Source organism: Macaca thibetana, chromosome 19, assembly GCF_024542745.1.
Source record: "Macaca thibetana thibetana isolate TM-01 chromosome 19, ASM2454274v1, whole genome shotgun sequence".
In the NCBI taxonomy this organism is placed as follows: domain Eukaryota; kingdom Metazoa; phylum Chordata; class Mammalia; order Primates; family Cercopithecidae; genus Macaca; species Macaca thibetana.
Window position 1 is genome coordinate 36,065,527 of NC_065596.1, and position 14,700 is coordinate 36,080,226.

General features: G+C 53.1%; 2 protein-coding genes across 6 annotated transcripts in view; one reads left to right on the top strand and one right to left on the bottom strand.

Moving 5' to 3' along the window:
• Positions 1 to 14,094, bottom strand: part of ZNF579 (zinc finger protein 579) — a 179,262-nt gene extending 165,168 nt beyond the window's left edge. Inside the window, exons 1-2 of one of the 2 annotated variants that reach the window (XM_050771725.1) lie at positions 13,983 to 14,094; positions 10,706 to 12,826 (exon numbers count right to left, since the gene is read on the bottom strand). In XM_050771725.1, coding sequence (XP_050627682.1) covers positions 11,133 to 12,824 — 1,692 coding nt within the window. In that variant the 5' untranslated portion in view covers positions 12,825 to 12,826; positions 13,983 to 14,094 and the 3' untranslated portion in view covers positions 10,706 to 11,132. Of the gene's footprint in view, positions 12,827 to 12,904; positions 13,287 to 13,982 lie in introns of those variants that run through there. The other variant, XR_007721718.1, reaches the window with a different exon arrangement.
• The window catches only part of ZNF580 (zinc finger protein 580), a 209,189-nt gene that overhangs the window by 128,328 nt on the left and 66,161 nt on the right, over positions 1 to 14,700 (top strand). The window contains exon 1 of one of the 4 annotated variants that reach the window (XM_050771852.1): positions 7,878 to 7,881. The exons of the other annotated variants lie outside the window; for them this stretch is intronic. The gene's annotated coding sequence lies outside the window, so the exon portion shown is untranslated. Of the gene's footprint in view, positions 1 to 7,877; positions 7,882 to 14,700 lie in introns of those variants that run through there. 4 annotated transcript variants of the gene reach the window in all.

Here is a 14,700-nt window from a genome sequence, read left to right on the forward strand (position 1 = left end):
GCATGTTGAAGTGTTTAGGAGTGAAGTGAGCTGATATTTGCAAGTTACTTTGATAATTGCAAGTTGCATAGAGAAAGATGAATATACGAGAACTCTCTGTGCTTTCTGTTCAATTTTGCTATGAACCTAAAACTTCTCTAAAAAATAAAGTGTATTAATTTTATAAAGATGGATGATGGATGAATCAACGATGGATGAATGGATGGATGATGGATGAATGGATGGGTGAATGGTTGGATGGGTGGATGGGTGAGTGGATGGATGGATGATGGATGGATGATGGATGGATGAATGGATGGATGGATGGACAGATGGACAGATGGACAGATGGATAAATGAATGAATGGATGGATGGGTGAATGGATAGATGGATAGGTGAATGGATGATGGATGAATGAATACATAATGGATGATGGATGAATGGGTGGATGGATGGATGGATGGATGGATGAATGGATGGATAAATGGGTGGATAAATGGATGGATGCATAGATGGGTGGATGATGGATGGATAGGCAAATGGATGATGGATGAATGGGTGGATGGGTGAATAAATGAATGGATGGATGGATGGATGGGTGAATGGTTGAATGAGTGAATAGATGGATGGATGGACGATGGATGGATGAGTGGATGGATGGGTAGATGAATGGATGAATAAGTGGATGGATTATGGATGGATGTATAGATGGATGGCTGATGGATAAATGGGTGAATGGATGAATGGATGATGGATGGATGGGTGAATGGATGGATGGATGGATGGGTTCATGGATGGGTTCATGGATGGATGGGATGGATGAATGTAGAGAATGGGTACATAGGCATTCACTGCACAATTATTTTTATTTCCTTATGTTTTTATATTTTTATAATAACATGCTAAAAGGGAGGAATGTCAAATCCTGTCAGCCTCTGCATGAATTCCTCCAAGACTCCCATCTGATTTCGATCAGAAATTGGGTCCTCATGACTATCTACCCAATCTTGTACCCCATCACCTCTTTGATCTCCTCTCCCATTGCTCCCTCTTTTGCTCACTCACTCCTCTCCAGCCATGCTGGCCCCTCTGCTCCCTGAACACTCCAGCTATGTCCCCTGCTCAGAACTTTTGCATCAGATGTGCCCTTCTGGGACACATCCCAGTTATCTGCACTGCTCTCTCCTCCAGTTCTTGGTCTACACACCTGCAGTCCCTACGTGCCCTGTCTTGCATTGTCTTTCTCCATAGCATTTCTCTTTTCTCTAAGATGTTTTATAATTTACTTTCTTGCTATGTTTTCTTGCCTGACTTCCCTCACTAGAATAGAAGCCCCACCTAAGGAGGGATTTATCTGTTTTGTTAACCAATGAATAAGCTGCACCTAGGACAGTGCCTGGCACATAGTAGTGAGTCAGTAATGAGTTTTAGGATGAGTGAATGGAAGACTGAATGAGGCAGGGTGCGGTGGCTCACGCCTTTAATCCCAGTACTTTGGGAGGCTGATGCGGGCAGATCACCTGAGGTCAGGAGTTCAAGAACAGCCTGGCCAACGTGGTGAAACCCCGTCTCTACTAAAAATTAAAAAATTAGCCAGGACTGGTGGTGCACACCTGTAATCTTAGCTACTCAGGAAGCTGAGGCATGAGAGTGGCTTGAAGCCGGGAGGCAGAGGTTGCAGTGAGCCGAGATCGTGCCACTGTACTCCAGCCTGGGTGACAGAGTGAGACTCCAACTCAAAAAAAAAAAAAAGAAAAAGACTGAATGGGGTAAGGATGAAGCATTGTGTAAAGTTTAAAAGCACAGGCTTTGTAGTCACAATGCCTGGGGTCAAATCTAGCATGGTACTTACTAGCTGTGTGGCCTTGGCTAATCCATTTCACCTTTTTGTACTTAAGTTTTCTCAGGAAAACAGGGCCTGCCGGGAACCCTCATAATCGCTAGTGGGCTGTAAATGGTACAGCCACTTTGGGAAACAGTCTGGCACTTTCTTAAAAAGTGAATCACATACTTCCCACACAGCCTAGCAATTCTGCTCCTAGAAATCTGCCCCATAGAAATGAAAACATGCTCCCACACAAAGGCCTGTTGCAGGGCGCGGTGCCTCAGGCCTATAATCCCAGAACTTTGGGAGGCCAAGGCAGGTGGATCACCAGCGGTCAGAAGTTCGAGACCAGCCTGGCCAACATGGTGAAAACCCATCTCTACTAAAAATACAAAAATTATCTGGGCGTGGTGGTGTGCCCCTGTAATCCCAGCTACTCGGGAGGCTGAGGTGGGAGAATTGCTTGAACTTCAGGGGCAGAGGCTGCAGTGAGATCCCGTCAAAAAAAAAAAAAAAAAAAGACTTCCACGTGCATGTTCACAACAGCGTTACTTAAACAGCCAAAGAGTAGAAGCAACCCAAACACCCATCAACGGATGAGAGGATAAATAATATGTGGTGTATCCATACAACGGAATATTATTCAGTCATAAAAAAGGAATGAAGAGTGTGGTGCAATGATGCACGCCTTTGATCCCAGCAGTTTGGGAGATCAAGGTGGGAGGATTGCTTGAGCCTAGGAGTTGAAGATCAGCTTGGGCAACATAGTGAGACCCCATCTCTACAAGAAATAAAAATATTAGCCAGGTGTGGTGGTGCACCCTGTGGTCCCAGCTACTCAGGAAACTGGGGAAGGGGGTGGATCACTTGAGGTTGAGGCTGCGATGAGCCATGATAGTGCCACTGGACTCTAGCCTGGGCAACAGAGTAAGACCTTGTCCCAACAACAGCAACAACAACTAAAAAGCAATTAAATACTGAACTGATACAATTTACAATGTGAATGGACCTTGAAGACATTATGCTAAGAGGACGAAGGCAGTCACCAAAGCTACATATGGCATATTCCATTTATAGGAAATGAAATGTCTAGAATAGGTTCATCCATAGAGACAAAATAGATTTGTGGTTGCCCAGAGCTGAGGGTGGGAATGGAAAACAACTATTAACAGGCACAGGATGTCTTTTTGGGGTGATCGAAATATTCTTTTTAAAATTTTTAATTCATCAATTTATTCATTATTATTATTATTATTTTTAGAGACAGGATCTTGTTCTGCGGCCTTGGCTGGAGTTCAGTGGTGTGATCATAGCTCACTGCCACCTTCAACTCCTGGGCTCAATCCTCCCACCTCAGTCTCCCAAGTAGCTGGGATTACAGGCACTCGCCACCAGGCCCAGTTTATTTTCGTTCAGTTTTGTAGCGATGAGGTCTTGCTTTGTTGTCCAGGCTGGTCTCAAACTCTTGGCTTCAAGTGATCCTGCCGCCTCAGCTTCCCAAAGTGCAGGGATTACAGACCTGAGCCACCACACCCAGCCTGGAAATATCCTAAAATTGGATTGCAGTGATAGTTACACAACTCTGTACATTTATTAAAAATTATCAACCCGGAGCAGTGGCTCATGCCTGTAATCCCAGCACTTTGGGAGGCCGAGGTGGGTGGATCATGAGGTCGGGAGTTCAAGACCAGCCCGGCCAACATGGTGAAACCCCTACTTTAGTTCCTACTAAAAATAAATTTTAAAAAATTAGCCAGGCATGGTGGGGGGTGCCGGTAATCCCAGCTACTTGGGCGGCTGAGGCAGAGAATTGCTTGAACCAGGGAGGCGGAGGTTGCAGTGAGCCGAGATCACGCCACTGCACTTCATCCTGAGCAACAGAGCGAGGCTGTCTCAAAAAAAAAAAAAAAAAATTATCGAATTGTATGACCAAATGGATGAAGTCTATTACATGTAAATGGTACCTCAATAAAGTTGTTCATGAAAAGCCAAAACAGAAAACAAATCCAATAATAGTATCTATTGTATGCAACTGTTGTGAGGATTAAATGGGCTAATCTATGTAGTACTCTTGAAACAGACATAGGGTGAATACTCAAGAAGTGGATTCCTATTTTTTTTTTTTTTTTTTGAGACGTAGTCTCGCTCTGTTGCCCAGGCTGGAGTACAGTGGTGCGATCTTGGCTCACTGCAAGCTCCGCCTCCCAGGTTCACGCCATTCTCCCGCCTCAGCCTCCTGAGTAGCTGGGACTACAGGCGCCCACTACCATGCCCGGCTAATTTTTTGTGTTTTTAGTTGAGACTGGGTTTCACTGTGTTAGCCAGGATGGTCTCGATCTCCTGATTTCGTGATCTGCCCGCCTCGGCCTCCCGAAGTGCTGGGATTACAGGCGTGAGCCACTGCGCCCGGCCAGTGGGTTCCTGTTATTAACAAATGTGGTTGCGATCACACGTGTAAAGTGTTCAGCAAATGAAAGACAAATGACAGGTCGTGTTCCCTACATAACCACAACTCCTTCAATAATCACCGTCTTTTGGTGACTTTATCATTCTCTGCGTCTGTCCCACGCATCTGGCCTCAGTTTTTCCACTTGCGCAATGAAAAACGTGGGCTCTATCTCTAAGGCCGTCTTCTCTTTGTCAACTCTGTATTTTGTTCTGAAAAGGTTTCTCTCTGAGGCAGCAGATCTGCAATGGGAAAGGTGGGCAAACCCATAGGGCAGACAGAGGTGGGGCCCGTGGTTCCTGGAGACCAACATGTGTGTAGGAAGCGGCTTGAAAGTGGGCTGTGTGGTGGGAGCTGACGGGGAGGGTAAGATTGGCCTGGATAAGGGTTCGAGTACCAGGTGTGCCAATTTGTAACCATGATATCTTGGACAAGGGACGTTGTCTCTGCATCTGGAAAATGGGGAGGGGGGATTGTTTCCTGCCTCCCCGTGGAGCGGTGAGGATTCACTGAGATCATGTGTATACCAGCCAGGGAGAAAAAGACCTAAAAGGACCAACAGCAATAACCAACAGCAACAACAGCTTTTTTTTTTTTTTTTTTTTCTAGTTCTGTCACCCAGGCTGGAGTTCTGTGGCACAATCTCGACTCACTGCAACCTCCACCTCCCAGGTTCAAGCGATTCTCCTGCCTCAGCCTCCCGAGTAGCTGGGATTACAGGCACACACCACCATGCCCAGATAATTTTTGTAATTTTAGTAGAGACGGGGTTTCTCCATGTTGGTCAGGCTGGTCTCGAACTCCTGACCTCAGGTGATCTGCTCACCTGGGCCTCCCAAAGTGCTGGGATTACAGGTGTGAGCCACCACGCCTGGCCACAGAGGTTGCGGTGATAATTTTTGTATTTTTAGTAGAGACAGGGTTTCACCATGTTGGCCAGGCTGGTCTCAAACTCCTGACCTGAGATGATCCACCCACCTCAGCCTCCCAAAGTGCTGGGATTACAGGTGTGAGCCACTGCGCCCAGCCGACAGCAACAACTACTTGCCAGGCCCAAGCACTGTCTTCAGCCCTTTCCACTAAGTAACTCATTTCATATGCAAGGTTCATTTCATAGTAGTGATTACTGAAGTAGGACAAATGGCTTCTTTGCTTTAAGCCCCAATTTGGCCCTTCTGTAAGTAGAGCTATATAATTCCCTCGTTTGATGGTTTTGTCCATGATATTGTATGGATCAGGTGTCTGGCCACGGTAGGCTCTCACTAAATAGGAGCCCACATTAGGATATGGTAATAGGGAGCCACTGATGGTTCCTGAGGAGGGAGTAGCTTTGATGTAATAAAAGCGGACTTCAGCCTCCCGTCTCCTCAACACTTGAGGCTTGGTTATAGTTTCTCATAGAATCTAGTTCTGTTGTTTCTTTGTTTTTGAGATGGAGTCTCACTCCGTCACCCAGGCTGGAGTGCAGTGGTGTGATCTCTGCTCACTGCAAGCTCCGCCTGCTGGGTTCCCGCCATTCTCCTGCCTCAGCCTCCCGAGTAGCTGGGACTACAGGCGCCCGCCACCACGCCCGGCTAATTTTTTTCGTATTTTTAGTAGAGACGGGGTTTCACTGTGTTAGCCAAAACGGCTCTCCTGACCTTGATCTCCTGACCTCGTGATCCACCCGCCTTGGCCTCCCAAAGTGCTGGGATTACAGGCGTGAGACAGTGTCCCCAGCCAGGATCTAGTGGTTTTTTTTTGTTTTTTTTTGTTGTTGTTTTTTGAGACGGAGTCTCGCTCTGTTGCCAGGCTGGAGTGCAGTGGCACCATCTCGGCTCACTGCAAGCTCTGCCTCCTGGGTTCATGCCATTCTTCCGCCTCAGCCTCCCGAGTAGCTGGGACTACAGGCGCCCGCCACCACGCCCGGCTAATTTTTTTTTTTTTTTGTATTTTTAGTAGAGACGGGGTTTCACAGTGTTTGCCAGGATGGTCTTGATCTCCTGACCTCATGATCCGCCCGCCTCGGCCTCCCAAAGTGCTGGGATTACAGACGTGAGCCACCGCACCCGGCCAGGATCTAGTTCTTTGGGGAACCAATCTCATTTGGTAACCCTGATTTATTAGTGCCAATATTTGGTTATTGTTCATCTCCTCAGCTGGACTGTTGGTGTCAAGAGTGGTGTCATCATCCAGCGCTGGGCTTAAACTCAGTGATAAACAGTTGGGACAGGCCAGGTGCAGTAACTCACAACTGTAATCCCAGTACTTTGGGAGGCTGAGTGGGGAGGATCGCTTGAGACCAGGAGTTGGAAACCAGCCTGGGTAACATAGTGAGACCTCGTCCCTACAAAAGAAAAAAGTAGGCCGGGCGTGGTGGCTCACGCCTGTAATTCCAGCACTCTGGGAGGCTGATCACGAGGTCAGGAGTTCAAGATCAGCCTGGGCAAGATGGTGAAACCTCGTTTCTACTAAAAATACAAAAAAATTAGCCAGGCATGGTGGCAGGCACCTGTAATCCCAGCTACTTGGGAGCCTGAGGCAGAGAATTGCTTGAACCCGGGAGGCAGAGGCTGCAGTGAGCCGAGATCGCACCACTGCACTCCAGCCTGGTGACAGAGCAAGACTGTCTCAAAATAAAATAAAATAAAATAAAATAAAAAAGATAAAAAATTAGCCAGGCATGGTGATATGCATTTGTAGTCCCAGCTACTCTAGAGGCTGAGGCAGGAGGATCACTTGAGCCCAAGAGATGGAGGCTGCAGTGAGCTGTGATTGTGCCATTCCACCCCAGCCTGGGCAAAAAGTAAGACCCGTTTCAAAAAAAAAAAAAAAAAAAATCAAACAAACTAACCCATATAAGCTGGCACAGTGCTAAGGGCTCAGCCGAGATGTATGAAATGATTGAAGGTGGAATTATTTGAAGCTTTCGGTGGTCATCACCTCCCACCTTGACCCTCAATCACCGTCTTTCTCGCTCCTCTTCCTCCTTTGATCCATCTAGCATCGTTGACACACTGAGGGAAACACCTTCCCTCTCAGAGCCTCAGTTTGTTGTCCTGGAAAATGGGGAGGCTCTGCCCCTTTCTTGCTGTTTCTTGTGGGCGTGCAGATACCTAAGTGGTCAATGTTTTTTTGTTTTTTTGTTTTTTTTGAGACGGAGTCTCACTCTGTCACCCAGGCTGGAGTGCAGTGGCGCGATCTTGGCTCACTGCAACCTCCGCCCCTCCAGGTTTTAAGCAATTCTCTGCCTCAGCCTCTGGAGTAGCTGGGATTACAGGCGTGTGCCACCACGCCTGGCTAATTTTTTTTGTATTTTTGGTAGAAACGGGGTTTCACCTTGTTGGTCAGGCTGGTCTCGAACTCCTGACCTCGTGATCCACCTGCCTCGGCCTCCCAAAGTGCTGGATTACAGATAGGCATGAGCCACTGCACCCGGCCCATCATTATTTGCACAGGGCAAGAGAGAACCATCAAAGGTGCAGGATGTCAAGAGAAGGAAAGAGAAAGGTGTTTAAGGAAGATTAGCTGACAGATATCCCTCTTCCTCCCACTCCTAGAACCTAAATAAACAGGTAAAAAAGAAAACAACTGAGCCAGGCGCAGTGGCTCATGCCTGTAATCCCAGCACTTTGGGAGGCTGAGGGGGGGCGGATCATGAGGTCAGGAGTTCGAGACCAGCCTGTCCAATATGGTGAAACCCCCTCTCTACTAAAAATACAAAAATTAGCCAGGTGCGGTGGCAGGCGCCTGTAATCCCAGCTACTCAGGAGGCTAAGGCAGGAGAATCGCTTGAACCTGGGAGGCAGAGGTTGCAGTGAGCAGAGATCGTGCCACTGCACTCCAGCCTGGGTGACAGAGCAAGACTCCACCTTGAAAAAAAAAAAAAAAAAAAGCCAACAACTGGAAGATGTGTAGAAATCGAAACTTCCCACCCCACCTCCAATTACTTGCAGTTTCTAAAATACGTAGTAATGGCCAGGTGCAGTGGCTCACGCTGGTAATCCCAGTACTTTGGGAGGCTGTGGCAGGGGGCTTCCTTGATCCCAGGAGTCCAAGACCAGCCTGGGCAACATAGGGAGACACTGTCTCCACAAAAAAATTAAAAATTAGTCAAGCATGGCCGGGCACAGTGGTTCACGCCTGTAATCCCAGCACTTTGGGAGGCCGAGGATGGGAGGATCATGAGATCAGGAGATCAACACCATCCTGGCTAACACGGTGAAACCCCATCTCTAGTAAAAATACAAAATATCAGCCGGGCACGGTGGCTCACGCCTGTAATCCCAGCACTTTGGGAGGCCAAGGCGGGCAGATCACGAGGTCAGGAGTTCGAGACGATCCTGGCTAACACAGTGAAACCCCGTCTCTACTAAAACTACAAAAAATTAGCCGTGCGTCGTGATGGGCGCCTGTAGTCCCAGCTACTCGGGAGGCTGAGGTGGGAGAATGGCGTGAACCTGGGAGGCAGAGCTTGCAGTGAGCCGAGATGGCGCCACTGCATTCTGGCCTGGGTGACAGAGCGAGACTCTGTCTCCAAAAAAAAAAAACCAAAAAACAAAAACAAAAAATCAGGCCGGGCGCGGTGGCTCAAGCCTGTGATCCCAGCACTTTGGGAGGCCGAGACGGGCGGATCACGAGGTCAGGAGATCGAGACCATCCTGGGTAACACAGTGAAACCCCGTCTCTACTAAAAATACAAAAACTTAGCCGGGCGAGGTGGCAGGCGCCTGTAGTCCCAGCTACTCGGGAGGCTGAGGCAGGAGAATGGTGTGAACCCAGGAGGCGGAGCTTGCAGTGAGCTGAGATCCGGCCACTGCACTCCAGCCTGGGTGACAGAGCGAGACTCTGTCTCCAAAAAAAAAAAACCAAAAAACAAAAACAAAAAATCAGCCGCGCGTGGTGGTGACAGAGTGAGACTCCATCTCAAAAGAAAATAAATAAACAAAATAAAAATTAGTCAAGCATGATGGTGCATACCTGTAGTCCCAGCTACTTGAGAGGCTGAGGGAGAATCCCCTGAACCAGGAGGTTGAGGCTGCAGTGAGCTGTGATTGCACCACTGCACTCCAGCCTGGGCAACAGAGCAAGATGCTGTGTCAAAAAAAAAAAAAAACCTGTAGTACCCACCTCCTAGCCTTTGCCCGTTTTTTCTTTCTCTGGTGTTGTCTTCTCATGGATGTTTCTTTCTAATGCCTGGTCCCCCCTCCATCTTCATTCAGATCAAACATCATCTCACCAGAGAAGTCCTGACCCCCCAAGTCCTGCTTTGCCATCGTACTGTCTGGTGGTTTACTCTTGCTAGCCCTCATACCTCGTGCTATATTGCATTCTGCTAGGACTTTTTTCAATGATGTAATGTTCTAGATCTGTGCTGTCCCGTATGGCAGCCGGCAGCCACCAGCCACATGGGGCTCTTTGGCCCTTGAAACAGTGTGACTGAGGCCGGGTACAGTGGCTCATGCCTGTAATCCCAGCACTTTGGGAGGCTGAGGCGGGCGGATCACCTGAGGTCAGAAGTTCGAGACCAGCCTGGCCAATGTGGTGAAACCCTGTCTCTACTAAAAATACAACAAAATAGTCAGGTGTGGTAGTGGGCTCCTGTAATCCCAGCTACTCGGGAGGCTGAGGCAGGAGAATCCCTTGAACCTGGGGGGTGGAGGTTGCAGTGAACCAAGATCGTGCCATCGTACTCCAGCCTGGGCGACAAGAGTGAAACTCTCTCTCTTTCAAAAAAAAAAAAAAGTGTGACTGAGGAACTGAGCTTTTACATTTATTTCATCTTAATGATTTTATATTTCCATATTCTATATTTAAATGGAAATAGCCACGTGTGGCTGCTGGATACCATATTGGACAGTGAAGATGTAGAATATTCCATCATCACAAAAAGTTCTCCCAGACTGGGCAATATAGCAAGACTCCGTCTCTACAAGAAATTAAACAATCAGCTGGGGGTGGTGGCATGCACCTGTAGTCCCAGCTCTTTGCAAGGCTGAGGCAAGAGGATTGCCTGGATCTGGGAGTTTGAGACTGCAGTGAGCTATGACCGCACCACAGTACTGCAGCCTGGGCAACAGAGTGAGGGAAGAAAGGTTATGGAAACTTTTCTAGGAAAAAAAAAGGTATGTTGGACAATGCAGGGCTAGAATTCCAGCTCTTTCAGAGGAGGGTATTGGACTCCTTCTCCTCAGTGCCTAGTACCACCGGTGACACAGAGTAAGGGTGTGGTAGAGGTTGACTGAGAAACTGACGCAGAGCTTCCACAGGGCAGCGGTGACGATGATCTATCTTTTCACATTCTTGTTTCTTTTCAACCCAGCCTTCACCGGCTTCTTGCTTGGTTGAGGGCCACAGATTTTCTGATGCATCTGTGTCCTTCCTGCTCTGAACCCAAGCTCAGAGTTGGCTGGACAAATGCTGACTCGCCCCAGCGCCCCCAGCCTGCCCCACCTCCACAGAACACCTCGCTCTCTTGGGTTTCACGAACTCACATTTATTCACAGACAGACAAAGGGACAAGGACAGACCTTTGCTCACTGGGGACCCCCAGGGTCTGGCAGTTCCAAACAGGTGATGGTGTCCAGTGTGTGTAACGGGGGGACAGGCAGGCGGGGGCGTCCCCACCAGTCTCCATCCCTCTGGCCAACTGTCCGCCGCCTTTTTTTCCAAGTCGTCCTGCCTTAAGACACATGTTGGGGTGAGCGGTTCCTAACCAGCATCAGGGGTTCTGGGGGTGGGCGATGGGAGAGGGAGGGGCAGTCCAGGGCCCCCCACTCCTTAGTGTCAAGGGCGTGAAGGGGACGGGTGGGTAGACAGAGGAGGTGGCTCCTTCAACTTCCCTCCTCCATTCTGCAAACCGGGGAGCTCAGGCGGAGCGGCGGAGGGCAGGGCGGCGAAGGTCAGGAGGCCAGGCCCCCCAGCCCGCGCAGGTGAGCCTTGCTGTCTACCTCTTCCTCCTCCATCTCGAAGGCTGAGTGGTCTTGGCTGTCGAAACAGGAGGCGCTGAGGAAGACAGGGGGAGCCGGTGGGGACTGGGGTGGGGTCCCCGGAGAGGGCGGCTCTTCCTTAATGTTTGCGAGGGGCAGCGGGAGCCCTTCTTCCTCCTGCTCGGCCTTCAGGGGCTGCGGCGGCGGCGGCGGCGACAGCGGGGCCTGGGCCTGCAGTGCCTGTAGCGCGGCGGCCCTCTCCAGCTCTGCGCGGTGGCAGCGCTGGTGGCGCAAGAGGCTGTAGGCGCGTGAGAATCGGCGCGGGCAGCGGGGGCACGGGTGCGGGGCCGGGCCCCCCGCGTGCACCTGTGCGTGGCGCGCCAGGTCGGCCAGGCGCTTGAACTCCCGCTGGCAGCGCACGCACTGGAAAGGGCGCGCTCCTGAGTGGGTCACCCCGTGCTGCCGCAGGTGCGCCCGGCGCCTGAAACCTTTGCCGCACTCTGGGCACCAGAAGCGGGGCTCCCCGGCTGGGGGCCGGGCTGGGGCGGCGTCGCCTCCGTTCTGCCCGCCTTCTCCCCCTTCCGAGGCACCCCCGCACTCCGCCCCCTCGCCCCCCTCCGGCCCCTTGGCTGAGTTCCGTGCACCTGAGGCCTTGTCGTCCTTCTTGCCCGCCGCGGGCAGCGGGGCCAGCAGGCTGAGCGGGCCGTGGACGCGGCGGTGCTGGCGGAGGTAGGAGGCGAGGCGGAAGGCCAGGCCGCAGTCTGGGCACACGAAAGGGCGGTCGGTGGAGTGGACCAGCCGGTGGCGCGACAGGGACCAGGGCCTGGCGAAGGCCTTGAGGCAGATGGAGCACTGGTGTCGCTTGGGGCGTGGCGGAGGCCCTCCTTCACCCTCCTGTTCCCCCTCGGGGCGCAGACACGGGTGCGCCTTGAGCTCGCCCTTGGTGGCGAAGGCTTCGCGGCAGCGCAGGCACAGCAGCGTCCAGTCCGCCTGGAGCAGGACCTGTTTCTCCTCCTGCCGCCCGGCCGCCAGCGCCAGCTCGGCCCTCAGCTCTGCTGCCCCGGCCTCGGCCTCCTCCGACTCCGACTCCCGGGGCTCCGCGGCGCTGGTGGGCGCTGCCAGCGTGGCCGGCTCCCCCGCAGGCCACGTCTCAGGCCATGCCGCGGCCGCCTCCTCCTCCGTGGCCCCCGCTGCAGCCGTGGTGGGCTGCTCCGAGCCCTGGTCCTGCGGGCCCCAGCTGGGCTCGGCCGTCTCCTTGGCCACCCTCTCGATGGCCAGCTCGACCTCGCCGCCTGCGTGCTCCTGAGCCAGGTGGCGCCTGAGCTGGGCGGGTTCCGGGAAGGTGCGGGGGCAGGCGGCGCAGCGCAGCGGGGGCTGGGGCCCGTGGCCGCGCAGGTGGCGGGAGAGGTGGGCCGGCCGGCGGAAGGCCTTGGGGCACAGCGGGCAGGCGTGGGGCCGGAGCCCAGAGTGGCTCAGCCGGTGCCGGGAGAGGTAGTAGGGGAAACGGAAGAGGCGGCCGCAGGTGGGGCAGGGCAGGGGCGCCCGAGGGGCTCCAGCGCCCCCCCTGCCACGGCCACGGCCTCGACCACGGCCTCGGCCACGGCCACGGCCTCGGCCACGGTGAGGTGGGCTGCCCTGGGCGGGTGGAGGAGGCTGCGGATCCATGCCTGTGGGGAGAGAGGGGAGAGATGGGAAGCGGGGCAGAGATAAAAAGAGGTGCGTGGGGTGTGGCAGAGAGAGAAGCAGAGCCAGAGCCAGAGATGGAGAGGCAGAGAGGGCCAGGTATTCAGCCAGGGGAGAGAGATATGAGACAGAGACAAAGATGAGAGACACAGAGGAGAGGCGAGAGATGGAGAGACAGGAAGAGAGAGATCAGAGACAGAGCAACAGAGCAGGGAATAGAGACAGGAGAAGGCGGAGATGGGAGACACAGAGAAGTGGGGATGGACAGACAGAGACCAGGAGACACAGAAAGGCAGGGTGGTGAAAGGCAGAGCAAAGAAGACACAGAGAAGAGCGAGGAATATCCAGCAGAGAGACAGAGACACAGAGAAGAGGAAACAAAGAGACTTGGAGACCCAGAGGCAGAGATAGTGCAAGCGCAGAGATCGGAAGAGCAGTGGCGGGCTGGAGGCCGGGGAGACAGGGAGACAGAGACACAGAGGGAGTGAACCGGGCAGAGGCACGGAGGGGGACAAAGTCAGCGAACCGCTTCTGCTCCAGGCCCCCCGGCCAGGCTGAACGTTTTGGGAGGGGCTGGGACACAGCCCATGGGGCCTGAGTGGAGGGGGTGGGATTCGAAGCCAGTAGGCCCCGGAAATAGAGTGTGTTCCCAGACGCCAGGGGCTGGGAGAGGTCAGGGAGTAGGAGGGTTCAGACTTCTGGTCTGAGTTAGGAGGGGGCTCAGGGCCCAGACTCTTGGGGCTGAGGGGGGTGGGAGCTGGGAACTGAGACTCCTAGGTCCAGGTCATGATGGATCGGGGAATCTGGACTCGGGCATGGAGGAGGTGTGGACTCCTGGGTCCCGGTGGAGGAGGGGCTGGGGAGGGGGCTGGGCTCCTAGGACAAGGGGGAGGCGGGGGCTGGGGACCCAGCTGCAGGGAATCCCCAGGGAGGAGGCGGCTGAGGGCCGGACCCCTGGACCCGGGAGGGAGGTTGGTGGGGGTCAGGGTCCCAGGTCCTAGAGGGGGGCCAATCTCCTCTGGACCAAGCCTGCAGCTCCCCGAAGGCATGATAAGCAGAATTGGGGCCGGGTCGAGGCCTTGAGGATTTCTCAGCCCTGGGCCTGGGGCTCGGCCCTGGTCGCTGGGGCCGGGTTCTTACCTCGCCTCCTTGGCTCCTTTCTTCCTTCCCCACGGCCGGCCAAACGCGGACGGTGGTGGCGGGGAGGGAGGGGGCCTGAGCGTGGTGGGGGGTGGAGGAGGAGGCTGGGCTCGGTGTCACTGCCTAAGCCTTCCCCCCCGGAAACCCGGCCTTCGTCGGAGCCTGAAAAAGGAAAGACTGGCTGGGAAGCCGGAAGCGGGAGGACGGGGGATCTGGAGAGGGGAGGGCGGGCAGCTTGCACTACAGGGTCCTGTGAGGGGAGGGGGCTGGGGGCCTGTCCCCTGGGCTCCCAGAGGGCAGAAGGTGCTGAGGGCCTGGGACGCTGGGTCCAGCTACCCCCCGGCTCATCAACACGCACACACACATATTCATTCATTCCTTCAACAAATACACATTTATCAAGTCCTGTCTGTGCCAGGCACTGTGTCAAGCCAGGGGGGCGGCCGGGGGAGGAAGATGAATGAAGCAGTGACAGAGCCTTCAGAAAGTAGCGGCACTCTGGATCAGAACCTGACTCCAGCCTTCCCTTGGCTGTCTGGGTGAAGGATTCTCCCACTTTGAGCCTCAGTTTCCCCCTTTGTGATAAGCCCCTGCATATACTCATTTGACCCAAAGCGACCAATATTTACTGAATATCTACTATGGGCCAGTCTGCATATATTTGCCTACATATACACATATTCACTGGGACCTTAGCAACCACTGTTTACTGAGCACC